At 40.6% G+C, this 17,103-nt stretch overlaps 1 protein-coding gene across 6 annotated transcripts in view; it reads left to right on the forward strand.

The window, feature by feature from the left end:
• The window catches only part of ANK3 (ankyrin 3), a 375,938-nt gene that overhangs the window by 250,333 nt on the left and 108,502 nt on the right, over positions 1 to 17,103 (forward strand). For 5 of the 6 annotated variants that reach the window (XM_075109653.1, XM_075109651.1, XM_075109649.1 and 2 more), the window contains 4 exons: positions 622 to 720; positions 8,489 to 8,587; positions 12,876 to 13,073; positions 15,040 to 15,138. In XM_075109653.1, the coding sequence (XP_074965754.1) occupies positions 622 to 720; positions 8,489 to 8,587; positions 12,876 to 13,073; positions 15,040 to 15,138 (495 nt within the window). Of the gene's footprint in view, positions 1 to 621; positions 721 to 8,488; positions 8,588 to 10,144; positions 10,238 to 12,875; positions 13,074 to 15,039; positions 15,139 to 17,103 lie in introns of those variants that run through there. The other variant, XM_075109654.1, reaches the window with a different exon arrangement.

Raw genomic sequence — 17,103 nt, forward strand, 5'->3', positions numbered from 1 at the left:
ATGCGCAGCTCCGGGAGGCGTATGCGCGCATTCGCGGTCTCGCTTGCCGTGCAGCATTACATCGGTGCGAGGAACAAATTCCGTAGATTAAGTTAGCGATGTAATTGAAACGAAGGTGCTTACGAGGCTTTCAGGGTTTGCTGATAATGTTCAGAAATAAAGAGCATTGGCATCTTGTTGCATTTGAATTAGACCTACAGATGTAATGGTTTTATTTATTTTTCTATGGCTCCTACATGGCCACTGAAGTTGTGAGGTGTGAATCCTTATCGTTACACGCTCAGAAAGAACCATAGCTGCATGAAATTGCTAGGGTTTAGTCAGTAAAATTGCATAAATTTGAGTCTTATACAAAAGCTGAGAACTGAGTCACAATCCTATCATCTTATGACTTCAACCACAACTCAAATGTTTGTCTTCATAATATATACATTGAGGTATAAGGCCAGTAATTCACATATGTGGATAAACACAGCTTCCCTTTGCTTTCATGCTCCCAGGGAAACAAAGCTGTTACGCTTTAGCAAATTGGGCATAATTCATTCTGTGAGCAAACTGATCACAGAGTTCATGAAAGAAAGATATATGGATATTTACTTTCATGGCTTTTTCCTTCCACAGAATGATATCACGCCATTACATGTTGCATCGAAGAGGGGAAATGCAAATATGGTCAAACTCCTACTTGATCGAGGAGCGAAAATTGATGCCAAAACAAGGGTAAGCTTAAATGTGAATGCTGTGAGTGACGGGAATTCTTGCCTCTAACCTGTTAGCTGCTGTACAGCTTAAATCGTTCATCTTCCTGGCAGGCTACCATAGCTGCACTGCATTTCTTTTTTTATAAAATGGTTGCAGTAGGATGCTAACAATTTACATCTCTTAAAGCAATGTGTGAAACACCAGGTATGGCAAAGCTCAGAACCAACAATTTTCCTTGTTCTCTGTAGAGCATTTAATTAGGAGCTGCTTCTAGCTACTTGGGGGTAGAGGTGAATGTACAGACAAATATTAAAAGACAAGAATTCAATTCAAATGTTTCAGATTTTGAATGCTAAAAAAGTAACTTCGAACTGCCGTGTGTGTTTGCCTTTCATTATCCACAGGGCAGTGGCACAGGGCACGATGCTGCTGCTGACTCTCGTGCAGCTGTGCCTCTGTCTGACTGGGAGCTTAACTGCTGCCTTGGATTTGCCAGCAAGTGTGCTGGGCGTAGTGGTGGCTTCCATCAGGTCGACACCTGACTCGAGCTGCTGAGTGACTTAAAAGCTCAGTGCATATGGTTATATCGAAGAGCTGTAGTTAAAACCCGGTCAAATCAGTTTAGGGATATTTTATTTACGTACAAAGTGGCAGAAAGGAAGAAAATTCAAGCGTTTGGAAGTAAACCTAGAACTAGTGCTGCTGTGGGCTGTCGTGGCAGCCTCTGCAACACGATCCTGTGCACATGAGGCAACCTTCAGGGGTGGTGCCTGTAACTTTTTGACAACTGTAATTTTCCTGAAATATTAGCTTATTTTACCTATCCATCTTCCATTTTTAATTATTCTGTATAATTTCCACCAGAATCATTCTAAAAAAAACAAAGGTATAACCTAAGAATCTTTTTTTCTGTAGTTATTACTGTATCCACAGCTTTCTGATTGGTTTTCCAGTGTTTCAGCAGCCTCTGAGATTTTCTGCAGTGCTTCTTGAGGCACATTTGTATTTTTTATTTCTGTAGCAAATTCAGGAACTGGGTCAATTTATTTTCTCTTCACTTTCTCCACATGTTTTTCTTTAGTAGTTCTTCCATTTTGTCTTTAGAAGTCACTCTATTTCCTTGTAAAATATTTCTGGTTTTTCTAATTGGGGACTAGGGAAGAGACAACTTTTCATGGATAATGTGACCAGTGGGTATAATTTCTGGACTAAAAAACCAGCCTCCTACGTGCTATGTGGGGGCTGCCAGGCTGAGGGCCGTGGGCCTACCATGTGGTGGGGAGGGCCACATTTTGGCGATGTGACAGATGCGCATTTGGTCAGAGCAGGGAGAAAGGGATGTGGCAAGGGACTATCTGCTTCCTCATCGCAAGCATTTATATGTCCCACTGCAGCCAAAATATTGGGGAGCACTACTTTAAGTAGTTGGAGGCCAGCTTGGTCTTTTCTTTTAATTATGAAAATTCATGATCTGCTTCATTTTCTGTATCACAGGCTCCAGGGTCAGACATTAGGATGATTTATGTAACTAAAAATACAGGCTGGGACGGAAGCAGGATCCAGGAAGAGGGCAGAAACAGCTCCTGAGTCTGGCAGATCTTCCCAGTGAGGCAAAAGTCAGTGGATAAGTGCAGTTCACAACGTCGTGGTTTGTTTTTTCTGGCTTCCCCCAGAGACTGCCTGTTTCCCCAAACACCCATCCTCTCCATAAATCAGAAGGGATTGGCATAACTTCTCCTGCTTGTGCTCCACAAGTGTCACTCATCGTTGCACTTCTCTGGCATTACCAGAGGCATCATTTTCTGGCAGTTAGTGACTAAGTGGAAGTTTTGCTCCCGGCAGCACTGACTCATCCTGGCAAGGGTTTACCAGCCTGTGGTCTGGGCGGCGTGTGCCTCTGCTGAGACTTCTTGAGCTGAGTAGACAGCTGCGTGATCGAGAAAAGGGAAGGGCATGGCTGGAGTAGATCAGGATGGGTTTACAAATCAATAGAAGCCACAGAGGGCTGAGAGTAATGTAGTACTAGATGAAAAAAGGACATTGCTTCAAGAGCATCTACCTAGTTCTAATATTCAATAGCAAATATTAATTGCTGTGAGCTGTTATAACAGGCGTTCCTGCTAAATCTCTCTTGTTATTCCTACCTGACCCAATGTTGTTTTCCAAGGCAGAACAACTGAGGTATGTCAACTTTGTAGTCATTTCATTTTTTTTAAGCACCATTCCTTTTTTGATGTCCCAGACACAGAACGGCCTTACGAAAACACAGGATGACAAAAGCTTCAGTCATATCCTTTTGCAACAGCATCACTACTACTGAATGTATTGAAATGCAAAGAGCAGCCAAGGCTGTCCTTTCTGATACATGTGCCAAGTCATGCCTATCAGCTGGGTGTCCAGTCAGAGCCCAGCCTTGCGGTGCTCTGTGAGGGGCAGGCGTGGGTGCTGGGTGCTCACACAACTTAATAAGCAGATGGGATTTGCACGTGAAAATAAGCGAAGTGCCTATTATAAGAGTTATAAATGTGAGAGTTCTTTTTTTTTTTTTTAAGAGGTTTTAAAGAGGTGAACAGATTTTTTTTGTGTTTGATTAAAATAGTTTTTTGTCTTGGACACCATGATACTATTTAATGCAAATGTTGCTTATGGAACACAAAATACCTCCCTAAAGGTGAATGGCAAAGGTTCTGTACACATGTGAAAGGACAAAATTTCTTGAAAATTGCTTGTTTTGTTTGCTCAGAGGCAGAAATTCCTAGGCCTTTGTTTCTCCTTTATCAGGTCTGTAATTAACCTTTAAATGAATATGCAGAAGATACTGTTTTGTGTTGTTACCAAATACTAACTGGGCCAGGATTCCCTACTCTGACTCTTAGATGGGACAGATTTAGCTATTCAGCTGTGGTTTTGTGATCTGTTCCTGCAATCCATTTTCTGTATGGGGTACTGGAAAGATGCTCCTCGTAACGTCTATTTTTATTTTTCACAAACCTACTCATTTTATAGATAAATTCACATAAAGCCTTTCCTGAGCATTAAATAAGTTGGGGTAATGATTTCTTTTCCTTAGTCATTTCCATGAGCCATTTGTGTTTGCTGCTGGCAGATGGTCCTGGAAACTGCAGCGCTGAAGTACGGCACAAAAGGTTAACATGAAGGGCCAAATCCTTATCCTGTTTAAATTATTGTAAAAGTCATCCATGGGCTCCCAGTTGCTCTATATTTATTAGACTAGGGTTTGTTGAGCACCATAAATATTGTTGCACACCTGCAAACTGTAGTTAGGAGTTCAGATAATGTGTGAGCATATGAGGTTATTTCCAAAAATGATCTTACAACTATTTTAAGGCTCAGCAATCTTTTCTTTTTTCATTTTAATTCATGTTTATGTTGCATTGTTTATTTTAACCAGCTGTTTATCTTTTCTCTGTCCTTTTTCTGTGTGAGATGTCTAGCAGCTGGTATGCGGAGCTTTGTACTGAATTCTTAAGGGTGTTCCTCAAGAACTATGTGCTGCTTTTGTCCATCCTGGGCAACTTTTATCATACGGGTTTTTAACTAGCATTCTAAGCAAAGGCCGATTAATGCCTCATGTAACATGTTTACGGAATGTTGCTCTAATTACTTTTTCTCTGTCTTCCAGAAAAGACTTTAAAAAAATAAAGTTTAATTAGAGCGGTTGATTAAATTAGCTTGATTTGCTTTGGCTGTCTAACACTGTATATGCCAAAGTGAATTTGTGTCTGAAGCAGGGAGAAAGCATGTTTTAGCCTGGATTAACGATAAGTGTTTGTAATCTTCATTCTACTGATTTTGCAGGAAAATAACAGGCCAGCACTCTTATCTGCATGAAAACATATGGGATATGCTCTTTTAAGATGCATCAGATCATACATAAGCTGCTCCAGAAAAGCCACATGTAGTAAGATACAAAATAACTGCAGGGATAACACTGACGTGGCACTATAAGTGGATTTTGCATGTGTAGGAAGAGCAAGCCTCATCTGTTGCCCTATTGTACAGAAGGGACAGTTTGCAATAGTGCCAACAAAGTGAAGGATTCAGGAGACTTAGAGCATGGAGGGGCCATGAGATGGAGAGTCCTGCTAGGCTGAACCACATGCATGGAGACTCAGTAAGCAGCAGTGGGTAGAGGCAGCAGTAATTGCTCCCCTGGGGGAAGCATGCCTTCTACCTCCGGCTCAGGGGAGTGGAGTGCCTGGCACACTCCTGCCGAGGCCATGGACAGGCTCTGGAGTTTGGCTCAAAGTCTGACAAGCTCTTGCTGAATATTTGCATCACAGTAAAGTTTTAACTTGCTGTTGTGCTTAATTTCATCGCTCATAGACCAGGTTAGAAGCTGATGCTCACCAATGTGAGAGCTGTGGTACTGAGGCTGCCATGGATTTGGGGTACAGCCCAGAGGAAATCCTGTGGGGAAAATCCTGGGTGGGCGTTGACAGGGAAGGGGTAGCTGGGGAGCACAGGGAGGCTGGTTCATGCTTACCCGTGCTGCTCAGAGGTCTCTTAGAGCCACATGTGGCGGCAGGGAAACACACTGCAGCAGGGAGGCTCAACTGCCTTCGTCTGCTAACCTCGAGCCAGTTGTGACCCCAATGTAATAAGATCAGGGAACTACACAGGTATCTGAGTCTCAACAGCGACCAGAAACAGCACTTAGATCTCATTTATTTGGGGAGTGTGAAATAAAAGCTAAAGAAAGAGCAGCAGCCCCAGAGATTGGTGTGCAATGCTTACGGGAAGCTTGCGCCTAAGCAGAACTCCTCCTGTTGTCCTCCTGGCTTTGCTGGAGCTGCTCTCAGGCCCTCTGGAGGGATAGATAATAGAGATGATATGATTTATCATGTCAGCACATACTTAGAGAGCCCTTAATCTGCAGATTATTGTCATAATGGTTTGTAATGGTTTTTCTGAGCCACTGCAGACTATCATATTAAGGCAAGTTTGCTTCCTAATACAAGTAGTATATTTTACGCTTCACATAGTATAGTCTATATGAACAGCAAATAAGCAACTAGAAAATCTCCTGACAAAATCAGTGAAGTTTTGCTGAGTTCAGAGCAGTCTCTTTTAATTTCAGATTCTTTTATTAAAGGAAAGTCTTTGTGATCTGTGTTTCAGATTGCCTCTGCACATTTCTTTAGTGCTGTATCGCAATTAACCAAGCCAGGTGAATAGACAGTGTCTTTTCAGAATACAAAAAAGATCTCTCCAGCTAAATGAGCTGTCTTCAAGTGTATTTGCTCTTTACAGTAGGAGTCCTGACATCATCTTAACAATAGCTACAGATCAGCTGTCCCAACAAGCACCTACATTATGTTGTAATGTTGTGTCATGTTGTGTGATGCATCTGGTGGTGGTGACTGCTGTACGGACTAGAACAAGCTCCAGCTGGCCAAGCATGACTGCCTGCTGCCTCCAGTGCCACAGGAACCTTGTCAGCTGTAGGCACAAGCTGGGCAAACTGGGGCGACGGCTGGGGCACTGTGCTCTGGGGAGCACTGAAGTAGTTCTTAAGGATTTAGTCTAGCACACAAAGTTGACCAAATTTGTCTCATTCTCTGTGAGCTTTGTATGCACATTGTGAAACGAGTTGGGGGGACATAAAATCTGAAAAATGCTCCCTAACTTAGTTTTCTGCCTGATCTCCTAGAGTACCTTTCTTTGATGTGCCTGGAGAACATGATCATTGTAGGAAAGTAAAAAGAATTAACAATCTACTGTACATGATCTTCAGCTCCTGCCTGCAGGTCTTTAGTTACCTAGCCTTGCTGGTTTTTATTTTCTCTCCTGTACATGGGTTTTTGTGTGTGTGTGGTGGATATTTTTGTTTGTTGTTTGCATTCTGCTCAGTACTTAGTATGCCCTTGCCAGTGGAAACTACTCGTATGGGAAATATGCATTATCTTTTTTAAACACGTGTTGTGAAGGTCCAGTGAAACATGTGCAACTCAGCTGATAAAGGCACCTCATGGGTTTTGATATCTTTTCTCTTTGTCTTTACTTACATATTTTGAGCAATACATCTTTATTTTGTGTAGTATCATTTTTTAACAAGATGCCCTTCCCTGTATTGCATGGGCTGAAATAATGGAAAGAAGCAGAAATTACAATAGCATCAGCGATGCCACTAAGAACACAGTGGGCCAAACTGTGTTCATCTTGCATGAACAAATGGCTCCCGGAGTCCTGATCAAGTTAAGTCTGAATGAAAATTTTTCATTTACGTCAAAAACATATGCCTTAGTTCCGGTGGAAGAACATGCTCAGTGAGAACCAGACCAGTTTTAAATGAGACTAGCAGGAAAAGTTAATCACAACAATTTCTGTCTGCTATCTTTCACAAGCCTATTAGGAGAGGGCAAGGAAGTAGAAGCAGGAGAGGGTAAGGCTCTGAATCACAGCCTCCCTCTCCCTGGCTGCCCTCTATGCTTTGCAAGCCTTAAGTTGATGTTCTCATAGTGTGTAATGGTTTAGGAATAATCAGGAAAGAATATTGTAATTATGCACGGAAAATATGTCTAGGGAGGTATCCTAATAGTACTTGCTACCATACAGAGACAGACAGAGAGGGAGTGCATGTACATGAAGTAGCAAGCACAGGATGTGTGAGATGGAATTTTAGATAATCCTTTTCATAAAAATGATGTGACATGCATCATGTGATTTTAGACGATGCAGCGTATATATTTTTAAGAGTGCCGGAAGACACTGGAAAAGGCTGCTTCCTATATAACTTGTATTTGGAAAATTAATGAATATTTATATTTCTTCTTTATTAGTTTCAACCTTTCCTATAAAGGCTCCTCTTCTGACATATTTAGTGAAAATACAATATTGTTTCTGTGTGACAGTATCTCCTGCATATCTGTTTTGCTTGTAACAAATCAAATGTATGCTCTTACTAATTCTGAAAACATTAATCTTTCTTCCTTATTTTCCTTGAAACTGTGACGTTACTAACTGTAGCAAGGGCTGTCACACAGCACTGAAAAGTTCCCTGTGACTTTACTCACAGTTGTTGAAAGCATATGTGCTATCTTTCATCATAGCACTCAGGTACAGCAGGTTACTTGAGTATTGTAAACAGGGTACAGGTCACAGAATAATCAAATTGGTTTGGAATAACTCTGTTAATGTTAAAAAAAGCCTCTTATTTCAGGAATGTATTTTTAATATGATGATAACTATTACTAAGCCAACTATTCTGAAAGAGGTATTGACAGTATGCCTTGACTCTAGACCAGCTGGAAGCCACACAAGTATGGTCTACATGACAAGAGAATGAAGTTAATCCAACATAGTTTTATCACCTGGGATTAAGATGGTTTTCTCATCTGCTGTACACCTATAGTCAGTGTAATAAAAAAGTCAAACTAAGTAGGAAAGATTATTTTTTTTTCTCTCAGACAAAAGGACTTTGATGGATACTGACGAATGAAAGACCCAGTTTTCTCAAAGACGTGGAGGCAAAAAGTACCTGATGTGTCATCTCATCTTTTATGTGCATTTACCACTTTACAGCCTGTACAATGAGGCCCTCAAAGTAGCCCACTGCATGAGCACCAATTTCATATGACTACATGTTTATAAAACCAGAGCCAAAACGCACTCTGTCCATTTGAATAAACAGGTTCAGCTGTTCAGTTGCAGAAGAACAGCGTCCTGCGGGAATTAGTTTCTTAGGACTTGGTAGGTCTTTACAAAAGTGCACAAGGTTCTGTTGCATCTGAAACTAATTGATTACAATGCTTGTGTCCCACAGGACGGGTTGACCCCCCTCCACTGTGGAGCAAGAAGTGGCCATGAACAAGTTGTAGAAATGCTGCTGGATCGTGGTGCCCCTATTCTTTCCAAAACCAAGGTAACTGGCACTGTTTTCTGCCAGGATAATCCTTGCGCTTTTTTTTTTTTTAAATGTAATTCTGCGTGTCTCATATATTTAAGGGTTTGACAATAACTTTCCTATATCATAGCTATTTAAAGTAACTGTGTGGGAGATCTCCAAAGTGAACGCCGTATGTAGCGCATGTCTGCATGTGTAAAATGCGTTAAATCAAGATTCACAAGAAAAGGTTTCTGTGCCAACGAAAAAGGCATGTATGGTAACCTTATCCCTCAGAACTTCAGTAGTTGAAAATCTCTGTCTCTCTCCTGGAATAAATACATGGTGATTACAATATATTTTCAGCTTGCACCAAATTACCCTAAGGCTAGAGTAGAGATAAGAGATAAAAATAGAGCAATGTCTCTTTGTAGAGACAGCTCGTATTTCCTTAGGATTTAGCCTGATTGCCAGTTTCTCCACATTCTACCTCTCTACAGTTTATCATTCAAAATTACTCATGGGAATTTCAAATCATCTGCGCCAGGGTGTGCAAATTGCTTTAGACCCAAGGGCTGGCATTAAAGCGCACACTTCGCAGAACTCTTCTGGTGGTGGTCTCTGCTTTGTAGCACCACTACAATCCATGGCTTTCCCATTCAGGGTTGACATTTGGGTTGAGCAGTTTGTTGAGACTCTTTCCCAAGATAACCTTCCACTGCATTTTTTCTCTCAGTCTGTAAGCAATGTATTTCCAACAACATTTCTTGTTTCCTTCTGTTATTTCTTTTCTCTCTTCTGTCGTCCTGTCCTATTCTGTCTCAGCGCCCTTCTATATTCTGCTTTTCTCCTCCCTCTTCTTCCTTTCTTTTTTTGCCCCCTTACTGGAATATATTTAGCATTTGTTTGGGGAGGTTGGCACCAGCTTTCCTCTGCTCAGTGAGTCACTGGCAAGTGCTATCACGGGTAATCTGACAGACAGGATCCACCCATCCTTTGCATGTGGAGTTTCCATGGACTCCCACAGCCCTGAGTTGTAAACTCCATGAGCAGCGGGAGATGGCAAGGGGCTGTCCAGGAGCCACTGGGACAGATCACAGACTCACAGAATGGTAGGGGTTGGAAGGCACCTCTAGACATTATCTTGTCCAACCCCCCTGCTTGAGCAGATAGATCTCCACGCTGCTGCCGCTCCAGAGGCTAGAGCTCATACTCCAGGGAGAAAGGCTCTTCCACTCTCTCTGGTGGTAGCTCAGTTAATTACTTTAAAAAATGCAAATCCCACTGCTTTGATTTCCACCATCATAAACGAGAACCCCTCCTAAGGAACTACATTTTTTTGCTGCATGGATTTTGTATTGTCAGGTGTTATCCCTGAGCTTAACCTGCTGTTCAAGACCTGTGGGTTTTGAATTTGTTCCTCATCCTGAGGAGATTCACACAGCCTGGCCCAGAGTTCACTAGCTGAAATCAGGCAGATGGGAACATGGGATAGTGGGTTTGAAACAGACCAAGGCTGAAAGACACACTTTGGACATTGACCTGCAGAGGCTTATGTAAACACCTCCAGCAAAATGGATCTCCTCTCTGGAAGCAAAAAACCTATGTTACGTGTTAAAAAGTGAACAGAAGAAAGTGCAGAGCTTCATGAGTTTCCCTCTGATGTGTTAATTCTGCTGTTTTCAGAAGGTAAGCTAAGAAGTACAGGTACCTCTGAATGACATTAATGAATCCATTCATTTGGCACTAAACTACATAGTACTGTCCTCTGCAAACATAAGTGGCTCCATTCCCTTCAAATTAAGTCATATATTATTGGAAATAGGGCACATCTTTGAAAGAATTTGAACTTCACAAAGCTTCCTGAGGTTATATAAAACTCTTCCAGAAGAATAACCAAACTGCAGTTTGATAGCTATTTCCTGCTAAAGATTGTTTAGTGTTGTGCTGGCCCTTTTTTGCACTGGAAAAACCTTACATTTATTTTCAGGGGAGGCAATGACCTAGTGGATTATCTGGGGTTTTCTAAAAGCAAAAGGAAACGCAAATTCTAGTCCTGAGTATGTCAATGATTTTCTGTGTGCGAAGTGATGCCTCTGTGTATAAATTTCCATCTCTTTTAATTACTGTTTTTCTAGGCTTGTTTGACTCTTCATTTTTATTCTTCTCTTCCCCCTCCACCCTGCCCTCCCCGAGTTAATGCCACTTCCCCTGATTAAAGTCCTTTGACACAGCTACAGAATAAGCTATGGATCACTGGCAATTTTATGTTTGCGCAGTCAGGCATTTGATACTCCATTTCTGTGATCCTTTTCTGATTTTTCTTTTTTTCTTATGGTATCATGTGACTGTCAACATCTTTGATTAATCTTGAACAACTTGACCTTTTAATGTTTTCTTGGCAATCCTCATAAAACCAGCAATATAACTGTGCTTATATAGTGGCTCCAACTTGAAGTACCAAGTCCTTTCTTACAGTCATTGGTGGATTGTCTCTCACAACATGGATATGGGACAGGAGAACACTGTTATATGTAATATTTTTGTATGAAAAGTGGGAAGACAAAGGCATTGAAATATTAAGTGACTTGCATAAGATTGCAGAGTATCTTCTACTGCAACAGAATTAAGAGCAACTCTGGTTTAGGTTACAACAAAAGACAGTACTCCAGTGATATTTTGTCTTCATCAAGTTCTTTAGCATCCAGCCTTCTCTCTTGTGCTTTTGTGTAAAGTCTGGCTAGTTGGTGCACTTTTCTCACCCATGACAGATTTTTGTCAAGCATCTTGCTGATTTTCCCCAAATTGATGTGTGGCTGCTCTGATCCTTCCCTTCTTTTCCATCAGTGTCAACCTTTTGTACAAGTCTCTCCTATGAGGGAGTCCCACGTCACCTTCTCAATTTCTTACTCCATAAATAAGTGTGGTTTTTTGGCTGTTACGGCTAAGAACGACACTTTTTCACCTGAAGGACCTTTCTAATAAATATGGAACAGAACAGTGTGTGAAGTTTCATGATTTTTCACTATCACCTAAAAAGCATCATTGGTTATAAACTGTTGTCAGGAAGGCTTGGTGACTGAGGGAAATTAATCTTTTTCTTTTTTATTCTACTGTTTAACTACCCTAGAAGACGGTGAAAACATTTAAAATGCATTGCTAGCATCAAGCTTCCATGCAGATAATTGTTGTAGTCACCTTTGGGAATGGGAGAGAGGCTTATCCAAGCCAACATAAATCACAAGTGAGATGCCCATGAGATAATCTTGCTTGGAAGATGTAACTGTGTCCAAGAATGTCTGCTTCTCAGCACAGAATGCAAACTGCTTTCAAATTCTGACAGTATTAGCCTGCTTACTTTCACCATCCTTCTTCCATGTCACTTTTAAAAATTATTTCCCTGTGTACTTCCACAGGGAAGTACGTTTTGAATGTTTGTCATTACTGTTATGATATGTCATGGGAAGGGAGAAGAAAGAAATCATCTGTTTCAGGAAGCCTGAGATCTCAGCTGGTTTTACATTGCTGCTTTGCCTTTGCTAACTGCAGTCACATGAGGGCACTGTATCTGTGAACAAGAGTGTCAGTTTCTTTGTGATGGCAAACACAGTGTACTGTCAGTCATTTATAGATTGCATGCTATCATGTGTTACCAGAATAGCTCCTGCACTTGAATCTAATTTTGGCATTAGAAAGACTCAGGGGGGAAAAAAAAAAAGAACACCACAAAGAAAAAGAAAAAAAAAAGAAAGCACTTGAGACTTTTGCTGTTGTACCTATGCTGGCTGGGAAGAATGGTCTACACAGGTGTGTAATGTGATGTAAGGCGTGTTTACAACCCAGGTACAGGAAAGCACTAGTGGAGGGGTTGCAGTGATTACTGGGTGGTGCTCTGACCTGCTCCCTCATGCCTGGTATATGCAGACTATGTTAGAGTGGTGAGTGTAATGCAGCTTTTAAAAACAGCACGTTTCCTAGCTAGGGTATTGAAAGTCACAAAGTGCTGTTCTTCACATCACTCATTAACTCAAGCTACTTACCTGAGCTATGCTGCCTGAAATAAGCTACTTTTAGAGCATTGCTGATATGGTATGACTGGGGTTTTTTTAAGGTAGAGCTGCCTACAAACTGTAGCCAAACAAGCTCCAAATCCCACGTGACTTTTGCTGGAGTAAGAACCCTCGTTAGACTGAACATGTTAAGTTTAATTTGGGTGCTTTATGGGCTTCTAAAATGCTTCATACAACAAATGCTCTCAGAAAATGCAGAGGAGTTAATTTCTCTGAGCACCCTATAACCCATCAGCGTTGGGTCTTTTTGTTCACAGAACGGTTTGTCTCCGTTGCACATGGCAACACAAGGAGATCATCTAAACTGTGTTCAGCTTTTGATTCAGCACAACGTGCCTGTAGATGACGTCACTAATGACTATCTGACTGCGCTGCATGTTGCCGCCCACTGTGGCCACTACAAAGTTGCCAAGGTTCTCTTGGACAAGAAAGCTAATCCTAATGCCAAAGCACTGGTGAGTACCCAGCGGGTTCCTATTCACAGCTAAACATCCTTCCAAAGTTGCAGTGAGACTTCTTTGAGAGGTGTTTTCTGCCTGCTGCTGATGGTTGACAGTGAGGCTACGTTGTATTGCTGCAGCCCAGGAGAGGATGCTCGATGTTCAGTGTGTTAATAATATATCACGCGATCAGAGTAGACCTTTGCTTACGGGTGGTCGACAGCGATTTATGAATTTCTAGTGTAACTAGCACTTTTGCCTCTTGGTAGCTTGTTACGATTCTGAATAGATGAAGCAGCTGCAGGCATAATTGCTGTAGTTTTTGGTGTGGGGAGAATTCTCATTTTCTAAATGTTTGTAAAGAGAAAATAATCAGCAACACCTAAAACTGAGGGAATTTTTATTAGCTCTCAAAAATGTGAAACAGTAAAAAGGAGGAATGAGTTCCATAATGGAACCGTATTTTATAATTATGTCAGTGGAGTCATATGCCTTTCTACTTTAGCAACAACTTCAGCAACAAAATCTGTTGGTGTAATTATACTGCATACAAATTGAATGTGTTAGTGCATTTTGTTCAAAATTATACTTGCAATCTGTTGTTTTTAAAATGTCTTTTTGATTTGTTCTTCAATAACTGTTCTAAACAATTTTACGTTCTGACATTAATTGGGTTGACTGTTGGTTTCGCAGCCTGATAGAATCATAGATGATGCTACGAGCCAGGTGGGATCGACTCTTTTGAAAACAGCACAGGCTTCACAGATTTCCTTCTTTCAGCCCCTATGTTCTTTGTGTCAGATCAACCTATTTTCAGGTGTCTTTGGTCAGGGTATTGTGATATGTGGGGTTTGTTCTCTAGAACCAACAAGTGGGGAGGCTTGTAGGCCTGCAATATTTATTTTTGCCTTCTGAAATAAACAAATCATCATCAGGTTTAGCTTGTCAGAGTTGCTGGCAGTGGCCGGTCATCAGTCTGGTAGCCTAGCCACAAATTTCTTTTTCCCTTAAACCTTTTAGTGTTTCTTCTTATTTCTGTCCCGATCCCCGCTCAGGATGATTAAGTAGGAGCCTGAGTGCAGTATCTGGAGCTCGAGCTCTCTTTTCCCTGAAACACATCCGAGCTTACCCTGGACGTTGTCCGCTGCTAAGGAGAGAGTTGAGAGCTGCTCACGCTTAACTGGAACAGACAATCGCACTGACCTCACGTTACAAAAGCATATGATATTCTTGACTTTATAGTAGGTAAAAAAGCTAATTTTGATCGGCTCTGAGGGACCAGTTCTGTCAGCTGCTTTCAGAACTGTTCTGTGAAGGCTTTTTTGATGAATATACAGAGTGGCATTACCATTCAGTGCACTAATGTTATTGTACCAGTTGTGGATGCTCCGGACAGCTTATTTTCCTGTTTTATTTGTTTTCTGTAGTATCCTCTCACACCAAATAAAATAGTAATTTCAAATGTTCGCTCTGCTGCACACAGAATTTTTTTTTAAAGAAGGGGCAAAATAATTTTAATTACAGTAAACTGGCAGGCAATGAATGAAAAAAAGAATAGCAGTAAGTCTAGTTTAGAAGATCCAAATGCCAGTGCTTGTAATGGTAAAGTGCTTTTTTTACCAGCCGTTCCTAAAAGTCAAAAGAAAAACAAATGAACCCCCAAAAAAACTCCAGCAAAAAACCTCACCCAGTTAACAGTGAATATACTTAAACAAAAATGAAGTTTTTGATAGTTTTAGATAGTTGATAATTTTTAAAAAGTAAGGTATTTGAGTGGGCAATATATTTCATAATTAAAACTGGCTATATGAAATATATCTTTGTAGAGGTTTTATTTCCTCTTTTACATGAAGAATTTAGTGAAACCAAACAAATCTGGAAGGCATTTTGTTAAGAGGAATGTCTTATTCGAATTCCATACCAAATTCTATGGTTTTATGACATATGCAGTATCAAAAACTATGTTCTTTCTCATTTACAGAACGGTTTCACACCTCTTCACATTGCCTGCAAGAAGAACAGAATAAAAGTAATGGAACTTCTTCTGAAGCACGGTGCATCAATTCAAGCTGTGACTGAAGTAAGAAGTGGTCTTTTCACATTTGTCTTTGTTTTTTCTACAAAATTAATTGTAACCAAATTGATTAATATTTGAATATTTTTGAAAGAGCACGTACCAATCAAGTCAATGTTTATTTTCAACCAGGTATTACCAAATAATAAAACTGAGTAATAAAGTCGGTTGCCTCAATGGATCATGACACCCAAACAATTGATATACTTTGGAAATGCACTAGGGATAACAAGTGAAATGTAACAGATCAAAATTTTTAAGAGAGATCTGTAATTTCTGCCAATTTTTGCCTGTAATTTAATGCACTGAAGATGAAAGTCACCCTGTTAAGGAGATCAAGGTGAAGACTGTACTTAACTCAAGTCCTATTTTGAATGGTGGTTTAATTCACAGGCCTTGTTTTGGCTTTCCACACAGAAGTTATATTCCCCCACCATCGCAGGTCATCACAAATCAGCTAGACAGAAATCAATATGCCATTAGTTTAATCAGCATGAGACAGTCTACACCCAGTTATTTGCACAATTTAGAGATTAATTAAGTACCTATGGAAAATTTGGTTTGTCTATTTGTATGTATATTCTACTGAGTTAGGAGGAGAGGTCACATATATGAGTGTGTGAATGCTGTGGAAGAAACCAGGTTAGAAAATGATAAACAATTCTATTGATTAAGCAAGATCCAACAGGAGTTCATCTCCCCAAAATGGAGTTTCATCTGATGCATGGGTTTTTGTTCTAATTATTCAGTGGCAAACCATACAGCTCCCTTCCTGGCTTTCTTGAGAGAGAGCAGAACCTGCCCTTGGCACAGCTCACAGATCTCCAGGCTAGTTTTTAAAACCCACAGAGCTTGTAGATGCAGCTTTCAGAGTCTAATTTGAAGTCATGTTAGCAAATGAGCAAGAGGCACAAAGAGAACCTTAACAGAAGATGCCTGTCCTCTATACTAATCAGTCAACATGGAGATAGAAAAACTACTAAATTTTATCCCTTTTAAATACAAAGAGAATGAAAGCAACAGCAACGCTTAACTACACTGTCTCGTGTGCGTGAACCAGGTTAACAGCTGGAACTCACCCTCTGAATTGCTTTTCAAGCAAAAACTTTCCAAAAGCAAGAGCTCTTCCTTTATTTTGTGTTGCTGCCTCACCGTGATTTCACGTGATCTCAAACAACATTTGGGTGCATCTGTTTACTGCAGGGCTGTACCTTACTGCCTGTCTATACGGTAACAACCTTTCAAGGCAGAATAGGGAGTTGATACTCAGCACCTGTATATAAGTTGCTATTTCTGTACTCAGAAAGGAAGATTATATCTGGCCATCAAAACAAATTAGGCAGAAAGCTTCAGAGTCTTCCTCCCCAAAGAAATCTGAGAGCAAACAGGTGTTGGTTGCGAGATGTGAATAAACAATGGAAATGCAGCAAGAGGAAACAGTACCAAATTTCACAGATAGCCTTTGTCACATATAAGTTGTTTATTAAAGGTAATGCTTATTACCTTTTTCTATGGTAAATTCTGATTTCCAGGAAGATTCCGTACTTCCATTTGTACATACTGCACATTTTTTTTTTCAGCTGCAAGCTTGAATCTCTGCAGTATAAGTTAGTGTTTATGGTCAAATATGACACACATGCACTGTATTTCCTGCAGTCTGTTATTCTGAAAGCATTTACTAAATCATGTGAAACAGGGAAAAGAGAATAACTGGTTGAGTATGTTATTTGCCTTCCTGGTCATGTTGGCTGTTCACATGAGAAAGGAAAAAAAGTTTGTTTTCCTCACCTCCACCCTCCTGGGGCTTGGGTATATGTATGGGGAAGCTGCCTAAACCAGGGGATTTCCAGAGATCTGCTGAGCTTTCTCCTTCTCCTGGTAGCAAAACTCCCTTCTGCAGCCTCTGGCTGAGCATTGCTACAGCTGCATAGAAGCAGCTGTGAAGAGGCTTTAGGGTAATTCTACTTGGAG

Source organism: Phalacrocorax aristotelis, chromosome 14 (genome assembly GCF_949628215.1).
Source record: "Phalacrocorax aristotelis chromosome 14, bGulAri2.1, whole genome shotgun sequence".
NCBI lineage: Eukaryota > Metazoa > Chordata > Aves > Suliformes > Phalacrocoracidae > Phalacrocorax > Phalacrocorax aristotelis.